General features: G+C 34.6%; 1 protein-coding gene across 1 annotated transcript in view; it reads left to right on the top strand.

Annotated features, from left to right (window-relative positions):
• Positions 1-23582, top strand: part of TRDN (triadin) — a 294196-nt gene that overhangs the window by 204041 nt on the left and 66573 nt on the right. Inside the window, exon 23 of the mRNA XM_059401567.1 lies at positions 13929-13976. Within this exon, the coding sequence (XP_059257550.1) occupies positions 13929-13976 (48 nt within the window). The remainder of the gene's footprint in view (positions 1-13928; positions 13977-23582) is intronic.

Raw genomic sequence — 23582 nt, 5'->3', positions numbered from 1 at the left:
AATGTGTGGTTCTGTTTTACTGATAGAAATGAAATCAGTAATATATCCAGTGTTGCCAGAAGTATCTCAAGGGACAATTTAACAGCCTTATTCTTATAATCATACATACACACACACAAACCTACACGCATACCTTTTCACACATTCTCCACTAAAACATCGCAACATTTTTTTCCAAAAAAACTCTCTTATCGGGGCGCCTGGGTGGCTCAGTGGGTTAAAGCCTCTGCCTTCAGCTCAGGTCATGACCCCAGAGTCCTGGAATCAAGCCCTGCATTGGGTTCTCTGCTCAGTAGGGAGCCTGCTTCCTCTCTCTCTGCCTGCCTCTCTGCCTACTTGTGATCTCTGTCAATTGTCTGTCTATTTGATTGTCTGTCAAATAAATAAACAAAATCTTTAAAAAAAAAACTCTCTTATTGCATGTGCTTTATAAAGAGAATATATATCAGAACTCTAGGGAGATACAAAATGCACATAACCCATCCACATTCTCAAAACCAAGCAATTTATATATGTACATATATAATATAAATGAATACATGGACATAAATTAACACAATATAAATGTATTTATTAGTTAATAAATTATAGTATAAGTTAATATAGTTCATAAATATATTTTAATGTATAAATTAGTATGTATATGTCTAGGGTAAAACAAAAATTAGATAAGGAATAAAGAAAATATATATGCTTTTTTTTAAGGTAATAATTAGAAGCTAGAGTTACTAAAATTAATGGGTGCCCTCTCTCAAATCCTATCTTTTTCTAATAACCTAATATTTTTGTTGCCATTTTTGATAAGTGATTACATTACATGTTACATTGATATCTTTTGCTAGATATCAATGTGCCCTTAGTGGTAGAGTCCATAAATTCATCAAATTCCATATTAATGTATCTCATTCTTTCATGGTGTCTTATTTTCAAATCAATTTTACTTATTGGCATTAAGTGGAATGTGGATAAAACTTGGTTGTTTCACAAAGGCTAATGCCATGGTATCATGAAAAGGCTAAAGGTCTAAATATAGATTCAGAGAAAGTCATTAATCTAGGAAAGGATAAAGTGTACATAGCTCAGTAAGTGAATTTGAGACCAGGATACTGGTATGTGTTAAAAGCAAGAACGAAAGTGATGCTACATGTGTTTCAAAATTGGTAGCCAATGGTAAGACCAGTGGGGTGTCTATATAGCTGTTATTTGTCTCTCACATGGAGTTAGATTTCAGATACTGAGCCTTATGGAATTCCTGATTGTGAAAGATGGTCTGGAGACAGAGTTAAGAAGGAAAAATTTGACTCCTAGTAACTGAGCCTTGCACAGACTCTGAATCACTTGGAGCCTGGATATTTAGAGTAGAAATATAGTAGAAATACAAGCACACATAGTTTGGAGTCCAGTCTGATCCAACTGGAGTGAACAAAGATACTGAACTTGTTAGGTACCCCAATAATGGGTCCGTGATCAAAGGAGAGAGACTGATACAAAGCGAAGGTCAAGCAAAGCTTTTTTTCATGCCAAGCATCGAGAATCAAACTGACCAGTCAGGGCCGTCTCTTACAAAGAGGCGACCCCTCTCTGCCTTACAGACTAGCTTTTAAGGGCAAAGGCCATGTGGTTGGGCCTGGCCACACACAGGTGGCCAATGAGATTGTAACACACAGAGAAAGCTGCACAGTCATGCTAGGTCACACATAAGTGACCAATTGAATTACAATTTACCCTATAGTAGAAATTTGACCTAGCCTATCACCTTGGTCAGAATTGGTGCCCAAAATGCACCTAAAAGGTGGGGCCCATACTCCTTGGTAGCTAGGAAGACAGTATGCAGCCCCACTGATTGGATGTCTCCACCTGGCCTGACCTGCCCTTGTGTTTGGGCTTTGTTACCTGGGACTGGTCTCTGGGACTTGTTTTTAAGTAAGTCCCCTGGGGGGGTGGGCAGGGTCAGTTTAAGTTTTATTATATAAACAACAAAATGACTGTTTAATCCAAGATGGAATCACTCTGGGTAAATAGGCCCTTACATTCCCAGCTTTTCTTCAGATATTAGTCAAATCTTTGACTTTTCAGCCAGTTCTATGTCCTCTTTTGCCAGACTGTCTTTAATGACTCCAGTGTGATTTACCCAGAAACAGTATTTCTCTCTTAGGGCTATGCAGAGCCCCTCATTTCTAGAAATACTATGTCAAGCCCTAATTGTTTATATTTCCCACCTATACTTTAACAATAGAAGCAACAATGAATTCATTGATCTCATTGTTTTTTTGAGTCTTAGCTTTAGTCCACGATCAGCGGGGTCCATCGGCAGCAGCATCAACCTCTGGGGGGTGTCCTTATCCTCGCTCGTTCGATGTGACCCGTGTAAATCCAGGCCCTGATGCTTTCCTGTGACTTGGGTTAGGAACTCCCCGCAGTCGTGTGGTACTCTGTTACTCAGGTGTTTGTCATCCACTGGTCCAGTGGAGTCTGGAGAAGGCCCTCGATAGCATGGGTGGTGGTCAAGATGATATTTTTGACCCAAAATCAATTTACTTGCATCCTTGACCAAGAGGGCCATGGCAGCAATTATGAGGAAGTAAGGGGGAGAACCCAGCCGCTACTGGATCTAGTTTCTTGCTAAGATAGACTGCTGGCCTTTGCCAAGACCCCAGAGTCTGAGTCAAAACTCCTTTGGCCACCCCTGCCTTTTCATCCAAATACAAGTGGAAGGGCTTGGTAACATCTGGGATGGCCCATGCTGGGGCACTCAGTAAGGCTGTTTGTAATTCCCGAAATGCTCCTTCTGCCTCTGCCGTTCACTCTGTCATAGTGAGCCCTCCCTTAGTCAGTTCATAGAGAGGTTGCACCATCTCCAAGAACCGTGGTATCCACAGCCTGCAGTAGCCCACCATCCCAAGAAACTCCCTTGTGGAGATAAAAGCCTAAATAAGTGGTGTGGCTCTGACAAAGCTGTGCTTTTGTTGCTGACACCGGATCCCTTTTTCCCGCGGGGTCTGTAAGTGAGCTCTCGACCCCGGCAAGCATGGCCCATAGTCCTCAGTGGCTGTTTTGCTATTCCCACTAACTTAGTCAGATTCTTTCTTTTAAATCCTTCAATTTTCTGACGTTTTCTCCTTATGTCTGGGGCTGACTGACCGGAAAAAGCAAGATTGTTTAAACGAGCTATTGCGCAACTTCTTTGAAGTTTACCTCAAGTTGTCTAACTTAGGTAAATAAACATTTAAAAACAATCAAATCTAGAATTTAACATCCATAAAAGTGTGTTATTAAAATATAATTTTTCTCTCTAAAATAACCCTCATTTCTAGAGATAGCCAAATCAGGACGAAGTCGTTTGAAAAACAAGTCCAGTTTTAACAAACTTGGCCTAATTATTTACATAAACTCAGCAAGAACAGTAAGTGATCATATAGATCTTTTATAATCTGCTTTGCTGGAACTTTTTATAAGGAATCTCTAGGTTGAACTTTTAGTAGCCTCTCCAGGCCAGAAGCCAAGCTATGTACTTGCCATTAGACATGCCTGCAATACCTGTCAATTTGGGTGAATTCCTCTTCCTGAGGTACCCAAGTATACTGAAGTTTCTGCACCTGCCAGGAAGTGACATTCTTTACTCACCTGTTGAGGCTGCTGGGAACTCTGTAAGCAAGGTATCAGACCAACAGTTCCAAAGGGCTTTATGGCTCCAGGTTTTATAAAGTCAACCTTAGTTTCTTTAAGCTCTCTGGTCATATCTGAGTCTTTTTCAAATATGACATTCCAGTCAAAGCCTTGGTAAAATAACCACTGTTTCCAATGGTATCCTGTTACAAGAAGAACAGATTCTTATTGAACTTATGAAAATGACTGATTTCCATGGAAGAAAGAATACTTACTGAGACCTTGAGTTTCAGAGGGTTCAGATAGGGAGAAAAAGTTGAATGCTTTGATTTGTTTACAAATGAGTACTTGTACATCTCTGTAAGTTACAGATAACTTAAGAAAAAGTTTCCCTAGTCTGGAAGAGCAAACATTACAGAAACAGTAATGCTTAAAATAAGACAAAACATCAAGAGACACAACATTACAATCTTTCAGTTCATCTAGTCCCATGCTACTAATTCTGGTTTAGCTCGAATGCAGCTCTTACTGCTGTAAATTCTTACCCATTTCAGTTCCAGGATTTTAACCTATCAAAGACCTGTATTTGTCCCGAAAGTCTCCCATATGAATTTCCTTTAAGGCAGAATTTATTTTACAAGAGAATTAAAACAATTACAACTGACAAAAACTCAGAATAGATATGGTTAAATATCAAGTGATGACCCTTATCAAAACATTAAAACTTTAGGAAATGTATAGAACCTCTAGAGTAGTTACAGCATTTACCTAAATGCAACCCAAGGTTTGTTATTGGTTTAGCAGTACTCCCTGAGCAACTTAGCATATCAAGGGAAAGGCTTATAAGTCAAAGAGATCTCATTTACAACTCTGGGCAGGCAAAGAGAAAACCATTTACATTTTCTTAGAACCATCTCAATCTCTAGTGAAGATTAAATATTAACCAATTGTGAACTGTTACAACAGAATTCTTAGAAAGCAAATTTATGAATCAGTTTAGCACAAAACATGTTTACTAACAGATTTCAAAAGCGCAAACCTAGTTCCAGCAACCAGCACTCTAGCATTCTATCTCATTTGGTTAAAGTTTCAGGTTACCAAAGACTTTGAAGGCTACTTTAACAATTACCCATTAAAACTCTGAGACAGACAATTAACCATCAGTTTTAGTCACCTCTTTGTTAACAGATTTTAACAAATAATACGAGCTTATTTGACGTTAAGTAAAAACTTTGAAGTTTCACATTTACTGCTGTTAACTCAAAAGACATGACCACTCTAATTAACCCAACAAACTTAACTTAGTTCAAATACTGATTTACGTTCCAGTTCCACCTGGGCCCACTCTGCTTCGAATGTTTACCTGAGACCCAGGTGGGAAGATCCGGAGTAGCGGGTGTTAGGTCCAGGAGGTGCTCTTCTTGTTTCCTGACAGTGAAGAACAGAATAAAGTGCCACCAGAAGGCACAGAAAGGGTTTCCAGTTCTACAGCTCATCAGCTCCAAGAGAGCAGCAGACGCCATGCTTTCCAGCCAGAAAGGAGGAGGGGCTAGGCAGTCCCTGTCAGGCCAGAGAAGACAGGAATTTTCCCCAAAATGAAGGGAGTTTCGGCAGCTCCTTGGGAATATTCCTTGAAGTCTCTGTTTTGAGTTAGACTAACCACAGTTGGCTCCAGTTATAGCCATTAAAAGTCAGAGTCCCCTTATTCTCTGCTTGCCCCATTCCTTCAAGCACAACAAATAGCACAGCAGACAATAAAAAGACAAGACAAAGACAACGACAGGCCCAGAGGTCCTTACCTAGAACCTGCCACCAGTGGGGGCTTTCTTGGTCTCCTGACCGCCTAGGGGGACTCGAACCCCCAGTGACTGCCTAGGGGGACTCAAACCCCCAGTGACCACCTAGGAGGACTTGAACCCCCTGACTGTCTAGGGGGACTTGAACCCCCTGACCATCTAGGGGGACTCAAACCCCCTGGTGATCTACCAGTGGAGGGAAGGGGCGTTCCCACATCCACTCTAGCCCTGGAGAGCATGGCTATGTCTAGCTTCTCCCCAGTGGGCCATACCCTGGAGCTCCGCAACCAGACAGACAGGATCCCGAGATCTTACCTCCGGAGGCTTTTCCCAGAAATTCTGATGCTGGTTCAGTTCTCGTCATTTAATCCTGGGAGAGCCCACAAATGAAAGGTCTCCCACTAATGGGTCTGTGATTAAAGGGGCGAGACTGATATAAAGTGAAGGTCAAGCAGAGCTTTATTCCATGCCAAGCATCAAGAAACAAACCGACCAGCCAGGGCTGCGCACAGGTGGCCAATGAAATTGTAACACAGAGAGAAAGCTGCATAGTCATGCTAGGTCACACTTTAAGTGACCACTTGAATTATAATTTGCCCTAATAGATATCTGAACTAGCCTATCACCTTGGTCAGAATCGGCACCCAAAAGGTGGGACCCACACTCGTTGGTAGCTAGAGAGACAGTATGCATACCCCCCCCAACTGATTGGATGTCTCCACCTGGCCTGACCCACCCTTGTATTTGGGCTTTGTTACCTGGGACTGGTTTCTGGCACTTGTTTTTAAGTAAGTCCCCTGGGTGTGTGTGTGTGGGGGGGGGCAGCAGGGTCAGTTTAAGTTTTTCTGCATAAACAACAAAATGACTGTTTAATCCAAGATGGAATCGCTCTGGCTAATTAATTACATTCTTTCCTAAGCTGTCATAAATAGATTGAAATTCAGGTAGTGCTGTACCCATTTAACAAGTTACAAGTAAAGTCAAAAGAGACTTTTCTTACTCCTCAGGTAGTTCTTCAGTCCTCTACCCACTCACTGACAACTGGTCACACGTGAAAATACATATACCTTCATCATGCATTTATAGCCAGCCCCTAATCTCCACAACACTTAGCATACTTTACAAGATGTTCAACTTCTAGTCTTTCCAAAATAAGTAGAGTAAGAAAATTATAAGGGTTATTTTTGTTTGAAAAAGGTTGTTAATTGTTCTTGTACACTGAGGTTTGAACTAGGAGCTATGGGTGCAATTTCAAGAGGAAATTATTGATTTTGTGTTTGTTTTAAAATTTTCATGGTAAAAAAAAGTTTAGTAAATTGATTACAATGTGCCAAATTATATACTCAGTATAAATTGTTTGATCTTAAACCTACTTTTTTTTTTTTTTTGGTGAAAAAGGTGATTAATATTTATTAAAGTATGGGGAAAGAACCCCTGGACAGGAAGAGTAGAACTCTTCATTAACAGGGGTCCATTATATATCTACAAGTTGGAAGGGTGAGGTCAGGAAAAAGGAAGGTTTCAAAAGATCTTTCATACGCTAAAAAGGACCAACAGGATAACCCAGGCCTTGCCATTCTCATGTTAAGGCTGTTTATCCCCCTAGCCTGGCATTAACATCAAGATACTAGGAGATTCCTGGGAGAATGTCACACAAGTCTCAACCCAAAGTGGGAGTGGGGAGGTTGCAGGGTGTCAGCTTATGCTTAAGCCTATTTTTTAAGTCATATTTTCTTTGTGGGTATATAGTATTTAATCATCAATATATCATCTTCTTAGTTTAAATTTGTTTTGTGACATTCAAATCATTTCACTTTCGTTTAACATATATTTACGTTTCACATACTATGTCCAGAATTAAGATCAAATGTAGATGTTAATATTGTTATTGAGCAACTTAAAATACTGAAAAATAGGAATCTAAGTTATTTAGACCTCAATTTTTGCTATCACCTAAAAGTTTTCTATGTAATTATAGTTCACGGTTCAAAGCCAATAGAGTAAAGAGTTCAATACAGATAAGTTTCCATAGTAATTAAAAAAAGTATTCTTACCTGGGGAAAAGCAAAGCTTTACCATGTAAGGTGACTTTAGAGCTAGGTCTTAAATAATGCTGTTATGTAATCATTCGTTGGAAGGCTATCTTGGGCACAGGTAACAGAACCAGGCAAAATGGTGGGAGATTGTGGGATATATATGAGGAAGAAAAAGAGTTTTGGGAACATGGTATGAATTAATACAGCCTGGGCTAATAATGCCATAGGAGGGACTGATTTTAAAATTGGACTCTATTCAATGGACAATAGAGAGTTAATGAAAGTTTTAAGTATAGGAATAATATTCAGATATTTGCTTTAGACAGAGGCAGGGTCGTTAGGGTGTAATAATGTAGGTGACATCTATTGGGACCTGGTATCAGTTATGAGATTGCAAAGGAGGGATATTAATAGAATTTGACAACTTACCAACTTTGGGAAGGAAAAAAAAAGAAATGATTTAATGACAATAATAAGTTTTCAGACTGGGAGCTAGAAGACTATTGTTGATATTCTTATAAAAGTTAAGAAGGAAGATGAAAAGTTGTTTGAGGAGGAAAGACAAGATTTTAGACATATTTAAGTTAAAGTGCCAGTAGCACATGCAAGTGACATCACATAGGAGGCTCTAATTGTAAAACTGGAGCTCCAGATAATGGCAAGACTGCAATATACAGGTGGGTTCCCTCAGCATGGGGTTAGTGGTGGAAACAGTAAAAGTCCATGAGCTTGTCATGAAGAGATGGCTTAGAGAGAGAATAGAGTTGGGGTGGAAGGCTAGGAAACATGTACATATGGAAGAAAGAGGACAATCAAAGAAAAAGTGACCAGAAAGATTAGAGTTCAAAAGAAAAATAGATGTAATTATTTATAATGTCATAGTAACTTCAGGAAAAGAAACAATTTCAGGGACAAGGTGGAGGTCACCAAGTCATTGCCAATGGAAAATTAATTATTAATGATTTTTAAAAGAGAATTTTCAGGGGAATGGCATACTTGAAAGCTAAGGAATGACAAATGGGTTGAGGGAAGGGGAGGTAAAAAACAGGCAGTTATGCTGAAGAAAATGGCTTGGAATAAAAGGAAACGCAGGTTAGCAGCTTGGTGTTCTTGTTTAATCTAGAGCCATCTCCTTTATGATCTCAGAGGTAAAGTGTTTACCCTTCTTTTCAGGACCAGCTTCCGCAGTTCTGTCCTTAATCAGGCATCTGTGCTTTTTTGTGGCATCATCCTCTTTCTTGTTAATGATTTTGTTCCTTATTTTGGAAATATTATTCTCAACTTCAAAACTCCTTTTTTTTTTTTATTATTATCTCTTTCTCTACCATTTCTCTCCCCCACATTTTACCGAGTTTCCCAGATACTGGAATGCTAGTACTGCTTCTCCTCTCCCCACAAGGATGAGGTTTCTAGCTCATGCATGAGTGTCTCTACTGAGCCACTGATGGTCTGAATAATGCTGTTGATGTTATCCATGCTAAACCAAAGGAGCCATTCCAGTACTCACATTACTAGGTTTCTTAATTGTATTAAACCACTTTGCCTCTTCTGTAAACTTCTGTTTTCTTGGCCTATCATGCAACATAGTCTCTTGGTTCTCCACATACCATCTGACCTTTTATGTCTGCCTTGTGACCTTTACGTCTGACTTTTTTTTTTTTTCTTTGCTGACTCTTAAATTATTAGTGTTCCTAGATTACATTATTAACACTCTGGGGTTTTCATTTTACCCTGTCTCTTTGTGAAATAGATCAACTTTCAAGGTTGAAAGTCTGACCTGTATCCTAAAGAAACCCGATTGTATGTTGCCACTTCAGGACATTGCTGTGAAAAGGCATTTCTCTGAAAATTTCAAGTTTGTATGCTCAAATGTCCAATAAACATCTTCAAATAAAACCTGTCTTAAACTAAACACCTCACTCCCCCTTCCCAACTTGTTTTTTTATTATTATTGGTGAAACCATAATCTACCATTTATCTCATTAGAAAACTGGGGGTGATCTTTCTCTCCTTCACCTGATTATTCAAAGAGTCTCCAAGTTCTGCTGATTTTATCCTCTAAATATGTCTTGAATATATTTCCTCCTATTCATAACTGTGACTTCCATTTTAATTTAAGCCTTCATTATATCATGCTTGAACCACAGTACTGAACTCGCTATTGTCCTTAGGTTTTTGATTTTTATTTCACTAATATTGATCTTACCAGAATTTCCCCACAATCACAACCAAGTTATCAAGGTCATAAAACTGACTAAGCCATTCAGTGTAAAACCCTCTTTTTCCAAGTTGGTCATAAAATAAATAAAGTCCAACCTTGTTAAAATGACATGAGACCCCAAAATCTAACCCCTATTTCCCTTTCAACTTCAATTTCAGACATGTCTCATTTTGAATGCTGCAATAAATATCATATTACTCATAATTCCAAATTCAGGAATATAATGTAAAATTCAGGAAAGTTGGTATCAGGAAGGAATGGTCTTATGAATACATTGGTCAGTTAGCATCATCTAAGAATTGATAAGTCTCTCTTTTCTGTTTCTCCACCATAATATATATCTGAGGATCCTTACATCCAAGAAGTAAGACTGTTTCTTCCACAATTAATGATTTATTCTATTGTTTCAATCATTGACATCCCTAGGCTGTAAACTCAAAATCTGAGCAAACTTTCAGCACAGATAGCATTACATTCTTATTTCCTTGGAAATAGTAGTTTATCATGCTAAGACTGTAGGCCTACATCCCAGAAATAATGTATAAATATCATGTGGGGGACATTTCAAACAATAAATATTTTCCTACTCCTTACTTCTTTACCAGGATTCTAACATACACCATTTCCAAGGAAGCCTCACTGCCTAGGTACAAGCCCTACTGCTAATGGAAACACATCAGGGCCTTCATGAGTGATAAGGGTCAAGAAAGGAGAGATTAAATTGTTTTGGAGAATTGAGTCCCTAAAGAAAACTGAGGGGATGAATAATGAAATAAAAACCTGGAACTACAGAAACCAATTTCTCAGCCTCACAGTTTACCTCAGGACTATCTCTAATCCAGGCATTACTTTCTAAGAATGTTAGTTACTTTGTTTCCTTTATATTAGTAGGGATCTCTGAAGGAGTGCAATATAAATTTGCTTTCCTCCCTTAAAGTAAATCCTTCCAAATGTAGAGCAAAGAGAATTTCTCTCAGCACTAAAGGAGGTTTCAGGTACCCTGTAGTATAGAAAAAGAAATTGACTGAGGTCTTCTTTTGATTCCAGGCAGTTAGGAAATCCACTTACTAACATGAGCTATTTATTTCTAAAGTTTATTCTCCACAGAATTAGGCTTGATGAATTTTACATCAGAAGTAGAAGTGAAAGGATCATCATTTCATGCAAAATGTGTTCGTTTCTGTACAGATAATCAACATTTGCAGTGACCTTTTCTGAGTAACAAAAACCGCTTTAGAGGACTATCCTCCTCTATTTAATATGAATGTGGAACCCATCATTGAAAAGAAAACTTGGTCTTTATGTATAAGTCACATTCAAATTGTTTGCTGAGAGACATTTACTTTTCAGAGGATTAAAATAAAATAAACTGAAAAGTATAAATTTGCTATGTAATATTTATAATGATTCTTCTGGATAAAATAATTATGAGTAAGATTATATACCCATGGGTTCTATTAGAATTACAGATTTTCAGTGTTTTATTTCTATTAATGTACCACACATCTTACTAGCTCCTTTATTTAAAGTATGCATAGTAAAGTCTGACTCTAGTTTAGAATTCAAAGCCTTCTGTAATTGGCTTCATATTTTATTTTAAATTATTCCCTATCTCCTCTGTGGGAACATTCCACTTCAGCAAAATTTGTTCACTTTCCTCTAGGTGTATCTAAGGCTTTCCTGCTCCTTTGTTACACCTAAAATCCATCCTATTCCTTACCCATTTTCACTTTCAACTCAGGACATTTCTTATTAAGACATATTATTTGTCAACTAATACATTTAATCACTAAGCAAAAACATATCAATCACTTGCTATGTTAGAAACAATACTAGATAGTATAGAAATGTAAGCAATACATGTCTAAATATCCTATGTGTCAAAGAAAAAATGACAGTAAAATTTGGAAATAAGTTGATCTAAAGTATGATGAAAATATTGCATAGAAACTTGGGGTGCAGCTAAACAGTAGTAGGGTAAAATTTACACTCTTTAAAAATATTCATTAGAAAAGAAGAAAGGCTGAAAATTGAATATCAAGAAAGCCAATGGCTTTTTAATATGTAAAATTAAACCCAAATAAATTAGAAGGAAGACAAGTTTTTAAAAAGTAATAATAAAATTAAGTAAATTAAGAAGTAATTAAGTAGTAAATTAAGTTCTACAATAGGGAAAGCAAAAAAGTCAAAATTAGATTTGCCATAAAACCTAATAAAATATATAGAATCATGAAAACTTACTAAGAAAAAAGAGAGAAGGCATGAAACATCAGTGTCAGAAAATTAACAATGTCAGGAGACATCATGACAGATCTTACAGAAAATTGAAAATAGGAATATTTTACAATAAATCTGAAAATTTTTATGAAATTCATATTTTGAATCCAAAACTATAATTTTTCCCCAAAGAAAATTCTAGCCAGATAGCTTCACTGGTGAATTTTTTCAAACATTTAAGGAAAAATTAACACCAATCTTACTCTAAACCTTCTGGGAATAGAAAAAAGAGGAAACATTCATTTTATGGAGCTAGAATAACCTTGATTGCAAAACCTAACAAGGACTAAAAAAGAGAAAAAAAATACAAGCTAACTTCTTTTATGAACATAGAGACATAGATCATAGCAAAATATTAGGAGATCAAGTCTGATAATGTGCATGAAAGATAAAACATAATAAAGTTGGTTTTATTTAAGGAATACAGTTTGAAAAAAATGTAATCAATCAGAATAATAGAAGAAAGGGAAATTACATTCATCATAGTAGATCCATTTAATATAATACATCACCAGAGTAGAAAGAAACTTCCTTAATCTGATAAGAAATATAAAACCATTAGCCAATATTCTCAGAAAAAATGAAAAAAAAATCCGTCTGAGAATTAGGACAAGGATGTCTGTTATTATCACTTCTATTAGACATTGTCCTAGATATTTTAGCCAGTGCAATAAGGTAAGAGAAAGAAATAATGTGTACAAAAATAGGAAAGTAAGAAATAAAACTCACAAATGAAACTACTATTTACTTGAAACAATCAAAAGGATCTACAGCTGAACTATTATAATTAATGGGTAAATTCAGCAAGTTTTCTGAAAAGAAGTTATGCTACCTTTTTCTCCCTTCTCTAGTTCATGATATCGTTTTTTTGTTTGTTTGTTTGTTTGTTTGTTTTTTGGTTTTTGGTTTTTGTTTGTTTGTTTGTTTAAGAGATCATGGCCAGGTACACTGTAGACATTTTTGATTGCTTTGGTGAATTCTTCAGAATATTATTCAATACTTTTTTACATCCTATGTTAGATTAAACTGAAAACTAAATCATTGGTTTAAGTGGATCCAGTTGGATAGTCAGTTGCTTTGGCAAGAATACTTCAGAGGGCAATACTGATTTATATATATCACACTGTATATCATTAAGAAGCCAGATGATGAGGATGTCCCAGACATTGGGATGTCCCAATGGTTCTGAGTTTCATCAATGGTTAAGTTGGTGACAATCACATTGCTTTGTTTCAAAGTTGCATTTTCCCCTTGTAACTCTGTGGGCTAATACCTGGTTGTAATGGCAATATTCAGTCCCCTAATCATCTTTCATCAAATGGCTGCTAGTGTCCTCTGAAGATCCTTGCTTGAGTCAATTATTTCAGTAAGGAATACTGATTTTGTATGAATAATTGCTACTGTTTTGATGTGTAAATAGGTTAACAGTGAGTACTCTACTGAGAGCAATGATTCTTAGAGAAAGAATAGTTCAGGTTAAACAGCATCTAAATGATAATCTTATTTCTCTTTTGGTTACTTATGATTTGGGATGACTTTCATATTTAAATGAATCTCAAGCATGACCACACTCTTCTTTCAGTTGGTTAAGCTAAGTTAAGCTTGAATTTAAAGGAACATCTTAGTTGACATTTTCAAGACACTGAATGACTCCATCAATAACCTGAATTGTAAGTCGATTAATCATAGTCCTGTCAAGTAGAATTCTTTGTAGACCTTGTTTGTCAAAGCAGAATATAAAAGAAGAAGGTAGAAAAGAGTAGAAAAACCAGTCAGAAGAAGGCAAGAAATTATTTCTTTTTTCTCTAATTCTTTAACATTAGATTTAAAATAGGTTTCAGTTGGTTTATAGAGAAATGAGAAATGTTGAAAAGCTTCGAAATAGCTTGTTTAGAAGAAAGAGCTGGCAGTGAATGAGTTACAAAATGCTTTTTTGAGCAAAAGCAGCATTTCCATCTGGAACTTTTATTTAACGTTATCTCTGCTTTGCAGCTGTACCTGGTAAGAAGGAAGAGAAAACAACCAAGACAGTGGAGCAAGGTAAAAAAAAATGAAGGAGGTTGACATTATCTTCTTTAGAAAGACAACAACATGAGGAGGAAAGCACTGGATTCAGACAGGAGGAAGACAATAATTGTTAAATCTCTTACTCTCTATCACTGTCCTTGCATGTTTTTCTGTTCCAGGGAGAATGTGAGGCAGCAATCTGGGTTTTTGTTCTTTTGTATAACTAAACTTTGAGTATAAGTTTAGAGCAGGAAAACTCCACAGACTTCTTAATTATATCAGGGAAAATGCTGAAGATTATTGGGAATAAGGAAATGATCTGAGGTAACTGGTAGACATTTTTCTGTTTGGTTTGTGGTTTTAACACCACCCCATTGATCATAGTTTGAAGAATAAAGATGACATAATTCTATTTATGCAAAAGTAACTTCTCATGCTTAAAAAAGAATATGTAAAACTTAAAGAAAAAAATCAAAAGTAAATTATTTGAGTTTATACTATAACTTCAGCAACTGATTCTTCCAAGAGGTCTGAATTCTCAATATTAAAAATCAGAATATTACAAGTAATACATTTTGAGTTCTATTTATGTGGCCACGAAATAAATATATTATTCTAGAGTATCCTTGAGAAAAATGCAGGAGTACAGTAGAGTTAAAACTTGTAAAGTGATGTTGGGCCTTCTGTTAGAGCTCAGAGTGCTAATAACTTTAAATATGACTCCCTGGCCTTTGGTTTTTCATCTATTGTAATACTTATTACTTATTGTAATAAAATCAGAACTAGTAATGATTTTGTCAAGAATGAAATCAAAATAATTTTTCCTTTCAAATTTGGGAATAATTCCTCATATGAAAAATATTTATTTTTGACACAGATATATCAAGAAAACCCTTTAATTTCTCACATTTCAGATAAGTGAATTAAGGTTTCGGATTCAATTAAGTTAAATAATTGGTTAAAAATTTATTTCCTTGGGCTTTTCAAAATAAAATCAGATTGCAATTATACTGAAAATATTTTCAAATTAATTTTGGCTTTTGAGGGCTTTGTGAAATTTTACAATTCAATAGAGAGTTTCTGTCAAGTTCTTTCTGATGTGGGTATTTCTGATATATAAAGTAGATGAATAGGAGGATTACATCCCAACTTTAACTTGTTCACTTAGGCAAGGCCTTGAGCTTAAATTTCTTCTGAAAAAAATAAATGAATAAATAAATAAATAAACAAACAAATAAAAGGGTGTTAATTATATCTGAACTATCTATTCAAAAAGATGTGGAGCTCAAATGAGAAAACATGGGAAAGGATATGAAGAATAAAAATTCTTAGATAATTGCATAGTCCTTACTTAGGCATATTTCCTTATCAAATCAGGTGAGATAAACTTTCAAACCACTGTGATCTCATTAAGCTTCACAGTTTTTCCTTTTTATATAAAGGTGTTGATTGCTCATCTTTGGCATTTGTAGATTTGCTTTTATAGCCACAGCATATTGAGAAGACTGGCTAGAATATAAAATGCCCACACTAGTAATAGCACCTAAGAGATAAGTATTTAAACACAGATTTTTTATTTCTTCTTACCTGCATGTTGGTGTCCATTTCATTAATTCTGTAATATTTCCTCAAATAGGTAGGAGACTAGATATGGCTCTTAGAGATGTGAAGTTAACTTCTTCACAAAATTCTATAATTAATTTTTTATTAAAAACACCTTTTCGTAAAAGCTTAGGCTCTTAGCTTACATTAAAAAAATGAGGTTCTCTCAATGGCTTTTTAAATATTGACTTAGTAAATCATTTTGGTTTTAAATATTGCAAAGCAATGGCCTCATATTTTTCAATATATCATAAGAAATATGATAATTTATTTGGATAAATTGCATATTTTTGAGATGATATATGTATGACTAATAATTGATATGAAAAATATATTTGTGATTTAAAAAATCAAAAGTTAATGTGAAAATAAGTCAATGACGTTTTACAGATTTCATCAGAGTATTCTAAAAGTTATTCATAAGATGAGACACTAAATCTATTGTGTACTTCTCTTCCTTATGCAGTTTATTTATCTTCAGAAGTATAATCTAAAACCAGTTTATAATGCATTGAAATACAATTAAATAGTTCTTAAAGAGTCACTTTTATTCATTTAAGTTTGCATCATGAACTTGTACTGGGGAAAAATATGATTTTCAAAATTCTTACTAAATTGAAAATATACTTGGTGATCGATATAAAATTGCATCTACTGAACCTCTGAACTTAGTCTGAATTGTAATTGTGCTTAGGAAACATTGATTAAGCTTAACTTTACATTATGGGAAATTCACATAGTGAAAGGTGGAATGAATTTCACGTTAATGTAATTTAGTAACCTAGACCTTGCATCACATAAGAAGTAGAAATTTGGCTAATCTAACTTCTGCAAAAGTCCAAAAATGGAACTCGATTTTATCTCTAACTCATGATTAATTGTTTTTTTAGTTATTCTTTTTGTGAAGATCTTAAATTGGCTGGACTAGAATTTTGAGTATTAAGAAACACTTTATAAATAATTTCTCCATTTAAAGGTGCACACACACACACACACACACACACACCCCACATCATTAACTATTCCTCCTTGGAATAGGCTGTACCTAGAAGCATCAAGAGATACAAATATTTAACACAGTAAGTGTTGCTATTCTTATAGTGAAAGCTAAGTAAAGTCAAAGATAAAACATTGTAACACTTGCTACATGCTGTGTTCTACCATAGGAGGACTTATATTTAGATATTTGTATATTACACCTAGAAAGAGTGTATCATGTTTCATTAAGCTTAATTTATTCATTTGTTGACATAATTTCTTATAGCGTACATTTTCTTCCTTGTTATTCACTTTCAAAATTGACCTGCCTCCTAAATCCCATTTACCTTTCTTTTTCAATCTTGATTTCTTTCAGAAGAAAACATTAAGCAATATTTGTTTGTTACTAGCCAGATGAGCAATAGAGGCACTCTAAAGAAGCATCCAGGGGCTAGCTACTTACTTGGGCAGGGAAGGACACCAGACAATTAACTTTAAAAGATCTGAATTGTAGATTGAAGTCCCAACATCTCCTCATTTTTAATTTTCTTCCCTCAAAGTGACTGAAATCCAACAGTAAAAAGGTAAAAAAAAATAGTAATAAATTAGATCACTTGCAAGTCATCTTTCCTTTTCTTTCATTCACACCTATGTATGAGTTCACATAAGGTCTTCTCTAACAGTCTATTCTAGAAGCCCACAGCAGTGCTGGCATACAGTATGTGTTCAATGAGTATCTGTGGGTTGAATGAATACAGAGGGGTTGTTAAAGAAAAGATTATTAGATGAACTGTTCCTCTAAATATTGTTCAATTAAGAGAATATTTTAGTTAATCAAAATATGATTTCCAAGAGTGAAGTTTGCCACATTTTAGAAACCAGGACATAAGTGATTAAATTCTTCAGTTCTAAAATGGAACTAGTAGAGAAAAAATAATAATTAAATATACATTATTCATTAGTGACACCATATTATTATGATCTTTGTAAATGGTGTTCTCACATAAATAAAACTGCATATGGTGAATAGTCATTATACAGATAAACACTGAAAAATTAAATTTTAATAATTGCAACTCTTGTGAATTTTTTTAAAAAATCTTAAAATGAAGGAGAAATTTAAACAATGCCCAATTAAGCGAATATATGAGTATAAATATAGAAACATTAGGCCTATCCTTGTTTTTCTTATTTTTACAACTGTGGAACAGAATTAGATGATCTCTTAGTCCTTCCAAATGTAAAAATTTTCTATTCAACCATGTGTTTATGCAGTGTGTTCCTTACACCAAGATATAGAGGCTATTCTCCTTTAGGGGAAGGCTAGTCTAGAAGTACTTTCTTTTCTAAGATTCTGATATTCAAATGTTAAGGAAAAACATACCATAAACTTGAGTACTTATAGATACTTGAGAATCCTAAAATTAAACTGAAAAAATCACCTCAGAAATATTAAATATAGTTTTCCATTCTCTTAGCTATTAAAAATCACTTCAAAATTGTTAAGTAGAAACATGACAGAAAAATATTCACAAAAAAAGATTAAATAGAATTTAAGTGCCTATTAGTCACAAGAATAAATCTGAGCACAATTAGTAGTCATTTTATTCAGGATAAAACTGGAGACTGTGGATCATAAATGTATCAAATACAGTTCATTTCCTGTAATAAAAAATTATATCTTGCCTCACATTAAGAAATGTTTCTAAATTCAGAAGCACACTAATTTGTGTTCGCCTGAAGAGTTTCTTTCTTTGCCTTTGATTCTATTTTGTAAACAAGGGTGCCCTACATATTTGTATTAGTGTTTTAAGTTGTCATAACAGCAGGGAAACCCAAATGCTATTACAGCTTTGTGTATTTGTCATCGTCCTTCACCTTTTCAGATTCTTCTTTTCTTTGTACATGCACTGGTCTATTTAGAATACATGATGTGTACTTATTGTAGATTTATCTCATACTTCAAAGTGTATGTTAATAATATCTAAGAGTAATGGTTTCCCTGCGAGAAACTTATTTATTTAAATAATTAATGTTTATATTTTACAGTGTGTCAAAATTATTTTAAAAAGAAACAATTTTGCATTTCAGACCAATGGAGTAAAACTGGAAGTTTAGTTAACACAAACTGTATTTAACTATTTGCTTAATATGTGATTATAAAATAACTTATTTGCACATGTGGACTAAGTCATGCTGTTGACCCTCAATAAATGTTAAATGATAACAATACTATTGATTCCTGTGAATTCCAAACTTTTTCACAACAGTTTGTGTTTTGATTGTTTAATATTTATTGAGCGCCCACAACAGGCTAGGCGCTGGAGAGTGGGTGTGAGGAACATGAAGTGGGCTACAGAGAGAAGATGGTTTACATGCAGAGCTTTACGACACATGGAAAGGAGTGCACTCTGCTTATTTACATATTTTATATATCTTCAAGAGAACCTTTGGCAATTCTCCATTACCTCACTCGCTCACATAGCGCATCTCACTTCTCACTTTTATTTAATACTTTCGGAATGTTCTCAGAATTAGTTTATCTTATGAATTGGAAATTCTTTTCTAGTTTCTTTCTCACTATGTTCCTCCCCACTCTCCTCATCTTTTTAATAACTAGACAGATCTAAATCCTATCTACACAGCAGAACAACATTTATTTAAAGAAATGTGTATTGTTACATTGATCTCCCGCAGGGTGCTGTAATCTGCCATGCAACATTTGGTTTACGTGATTCACACATTTACTGATAAGAATGCCATTCAGTGCTAAAGAGAATTTCAGCCCAGTAAGAGAGCAATGTGTGCCAATGCTGTTGATGAGATTTGGAGGTAATGCTATGAGACCATCTCAGGGTCATGAGTTCAAGCCCTACACTGAGTTCAAGCCCCATTTTGGGCTCCATTTAAAACAACAACAACAACAAACCCAAAACAAAAAAAACACATATCCTTTAATCTTGAAGAGTCTGTTTCCATGCTTTTCATAGTGAAATTCTCTTACAAATCCCATTTTTTCTCATATACAATTTCAGTTACCATCACTGGCATGTAAAAACAACTTTTAATTATTTAACATAAATACTTGAAGATTAAAATTTTGTTCAACAGTGAGAAAAATCAGCTTTGTTCCATTGACATTCTAGGCTAGATTATATAAAGGATTGTGGAAATGCACCATACAACACACCAAGAAAATGCCTCTTTATGAGCTCAAGAACATCAAGCTGCTAATTATGCCTTTTTGTTTTAATATTTTGTTCTGCTCTTGCTATTATCTCGAAACCACATATGGATTGGATCTTTTTTCCTTTGGAAATCTTCAATAGAATGTATATTCTAAGCTGTTATGTTTCAAAACAAAGGTTTTTCCTGTTTTTTTCTTTTTATTGACTTTTTCTTTCATTTATAAATTAATTTTCCATTAAAGACTTGTTTAGGAAAAAAAAATTGACATACACTACCTTGAATAAAATTGTATAAAAACTAATTGTTATGCTACATCTTATAACAAATTAATGGAGGTTAGCCCCATTCTCTAAAAGTCATATTGCAAGAAATCATATGAAATCATTGACTCCACGTTCATTGTTATTTTCTCCTTGCAGTGAATGAAATTATACATTTTTGGTCAAATAATTTCAGGAATGAACATGAAAATTTTATCACTATTCTACATAAAATTACCTGTGTCTTATTGACTATTACTGCCCAATTTTTAATAGAATAATAATGTAGTATAAACTGATTGAAAAATGATTTTTAAAAAATGAAAATTTAATTCAGATCTTTGGAATTCAAAAATGGCAAAATGTAAGTTAAGAAATTTTTTTTCATTATTGTAACTTACAAAGTTTGGATTTTTATTTTATTTTTTTCTTATACTAGAATAAAGCCATACACAGCATCAATTGTCCTAAAACTCTTGGCAATAACAATCATGGTGAACAATTCTTAAGTTGAAGTTAGAACTTGTACTGTTGGTCCTTGAAAAAAATAACTGATAAAAGCCAATGGTAATTAAAAATATTAACCTGTTTGAACAGTGGAGTATAGATCTATCTCAAAATAAGCTATCTGCCTTTCCCATAGTTTATTCTGTGACATTAGGCTAGTTACCTGCTTCTTTTATAATCCAAGCTTATTTCACTAAGCAATCTCTAGTGGAGCTTCCAGTCATAATATTGTCTAATTCTCATTTATAAAAAATATTTACTATGTCTGAAGCATTTCCACTTTGTCCCAAATTCTGAAGATAGACTTATTTTTCTGATTGTAAGTATAATCTGCACAAAAGTATAAATACATGAAAGTCAGATTCAGATTCGAAAATGAAAATGCTTAAAAATACTATGTAAATCTACTAAATGGAATTGTATTATTTGAAGTATTTACTCTGTTTACATTTCAAAATATATGCTTAAATCACACTTAAGAATCAAAAAGTATATCTCTGGAGCAAAGCATGATATTTAATTAAATGAAATGAAGATTCTCTAAATGTTATTTAATCATAAGTGTCAGTAACAATGGCACACAGGATATAGAAATTATGTCCTTGACACACATGTAACAAAGAAACTATAAATGTTGAAACAGAAGATGTTGTCTCTGGAGACAGGAGAATGTGGATAACACAACTGTGGGTGGCTTTCCAAGCCACCCACAGTGGGTGGGACTATTTCCAAATAAGATGACAATGACTTTCTACATATTGTTGGTCAGTTTATTATGTATAATGTTCTTTTATGAACAAAACTTTATTAATTACATTGGCATAATACTAGAAAGAATATCTGGACTTAGCATCTTCAAAGATTATCACAGGAAGGATATAAATTTAAAATCTTTGGTAGGATACTATAGTTCCCTTCACCACCAATTCTCCATGTGACTTTCAAGCTTTTGCTCACTGCTTCTCCCCTACTTTGTATATCCAGCAATTCAGCCACATGAACCTTCACACTCCATGGTTTGTTTATGTTGTTCCTTATGTTGGAGATGTCTTTCCAATTCCTCCTTAATGACAAACCTCTTATTTAGTTTCAGAATCCACTACAAATTCCAGTACTTCTGTGAAATCTTTTCTCTTTCCATCAGGGGATGTTTGGTAATCTATATGCTATGGGCCTCGATCCCTGTGTATGTGTCTCTATCATCCAGGTAGATGCATTCTGACATTAACTGAACTCATTGCAACCATTTATGCTTTTCCAGCTCCCAGCACAAAAGAGGCACTGAATAAATGTTTACTGAATAAATTGAGTTTATCTTTTTAAAATACAAAAATGAGTCCTCCTTTTAAAATATTGTTCCCAAGTGAAGGAACCTAAATGAGGGTCCTTGTTTTGCAGGGGATCACTTTGTCACACTAACAAGCACTGTAGGAAGGAGAGTTTCCAGGTGTTTTGTTTGTTTGTTTTTAATGGCATTAACTTTTGTTTTACCTCAACTAAATTGCTTTGGAAAGTCTGGGACTTCAATTTTCTTTTACATGTACATATATACAACAACGTTTGAAGTATTTTTAGACAAGAACTTTATAAAAAAAATCAAGGAACTCTAATATATAATCAAATCAAACAATGAATTAAAAAATTAAACATTGGGATTTATTCCTGTATGCATATTGTTTCAACATTTGAAAAATCAATATAATCCATCACAATCCTTCAACAAGCTGAAGAAGAAATGCATGATCCTATTAATGGGAACAGAAAATCATTTGAAAAAATCTAACACCCATTAATGATTAAAACTCTTAGCAAACTGGGAATAGAGAAGAACTTCCCTAACTAGATAAAAAATATCTACAGAAAACCTACAGCTAATGTCAGAATTAATGAAAAACAGAAGCTTTCCCCCAGATAAGAAAAATGGCAAGGATACCCCTCTCACTTCCTTTATTTAACATTGTACTAGAAGTACTGGTTAATGCAATAGGACAAGAAAGGGAAATTAAAACTTACCAACTAAGAAGGAGGAAATAAAAGAGTTTTTGTTCTCATATGATAAGTATCTGTGTGGAAAATTCCAAAGAATCAAGAAAAACCTCCTGAAATTAGTAAGTAATTATAGCAAGTCTTCAGGATACAAGGTTAATACACAAAAGTAAGTTGCTTTTTTATATGGCAGCAATAAAAAATCAGAATGAACAAAGTTCAAAATGTAGTACCATTTACATTAGAAATAACAAAATAAATATTTAGATGTAATTATAACAAGATATTTGTATGATTTATATGAGGAGAACCACAAAACTCAAATAAAAAAAAAAGAGAGAACCAAGTAATGAGAATTATTCCATGTTCATGGTAGGCAGGCTCAAAATTGTTAAGATGTCAGTTTTTCATCTATAGATTCAATGCAATCATAGTAAAATGACAGTGGATATTGACAAACTGATATTGTAGCTATCAAAAATCTTATTAGACAGTTTCTATGGAAAAAGAAAAGGCCCAAAATAGCTAAGACAATAGAAAAACAAAGTTGGAGAACTGACACCACTACTTCAACTTCAACTGTATATAAAGCGAGAATAACCAACATAGCATGGTGCTAAAATAGTAGACTAATAGACTACTACTAATAGTAGACTAAATAGCAGTGCCAAAATAGTAGACTAATAGATTGATGGAACAGAATAACCCAGCAATAGACCCACAAAAATATAGTCAACTAAGCTTTGACCAATAAAGGAAAAATGGTTCCAAAGAGAAAGTATAATCTTCTCAACAAATAGTGCTGGAACAATTGGACATCCACAAGTAAAGAAGAAGAAGAAGAAGAAGGTGGCAGAGAAGGAGGAGGAGGAAGAAAAGAAGAAGAAAAAAAAAAAAGAGGGAGGAGGAGGAGGAGAAGAAAGTGGTGGGGGAGGAAAGGGAATAAGGGGGAGGGGACGGGGGAGGAGATGCAGCAGCAACAGCAGCAGCGGCATCTAGACACAGACTCTACACCCTTCTCAAAAAATAAATTCAGGGCTCCTGGGTGGTTCAGTGGGTTAAAGCCTCTGCCTTCAGCTCAAGTCATGATCTCAGGGTCCTGGGATTGAGCACCACA

Source organism: Mustela nigripes, chromosome 5 (genome assembly GCF_022355385.1).
Source record: "Mustela nigripes isolate SB6536 chromosome 5, MUSNIG.SB6536, whole genome shotgun sequence".
In the NCBI taxonomy this organism is placed as follows: Eukaryota; Metazoa; Chordata; class Mammalia; order Carnivora; family Mustelidae; genus Mustela; species Mustela nigripes.
Note: the sequence above shows the minus strand (reverse complement) of the source record. Positions and strands in the feature narration are given on the sequence as shown.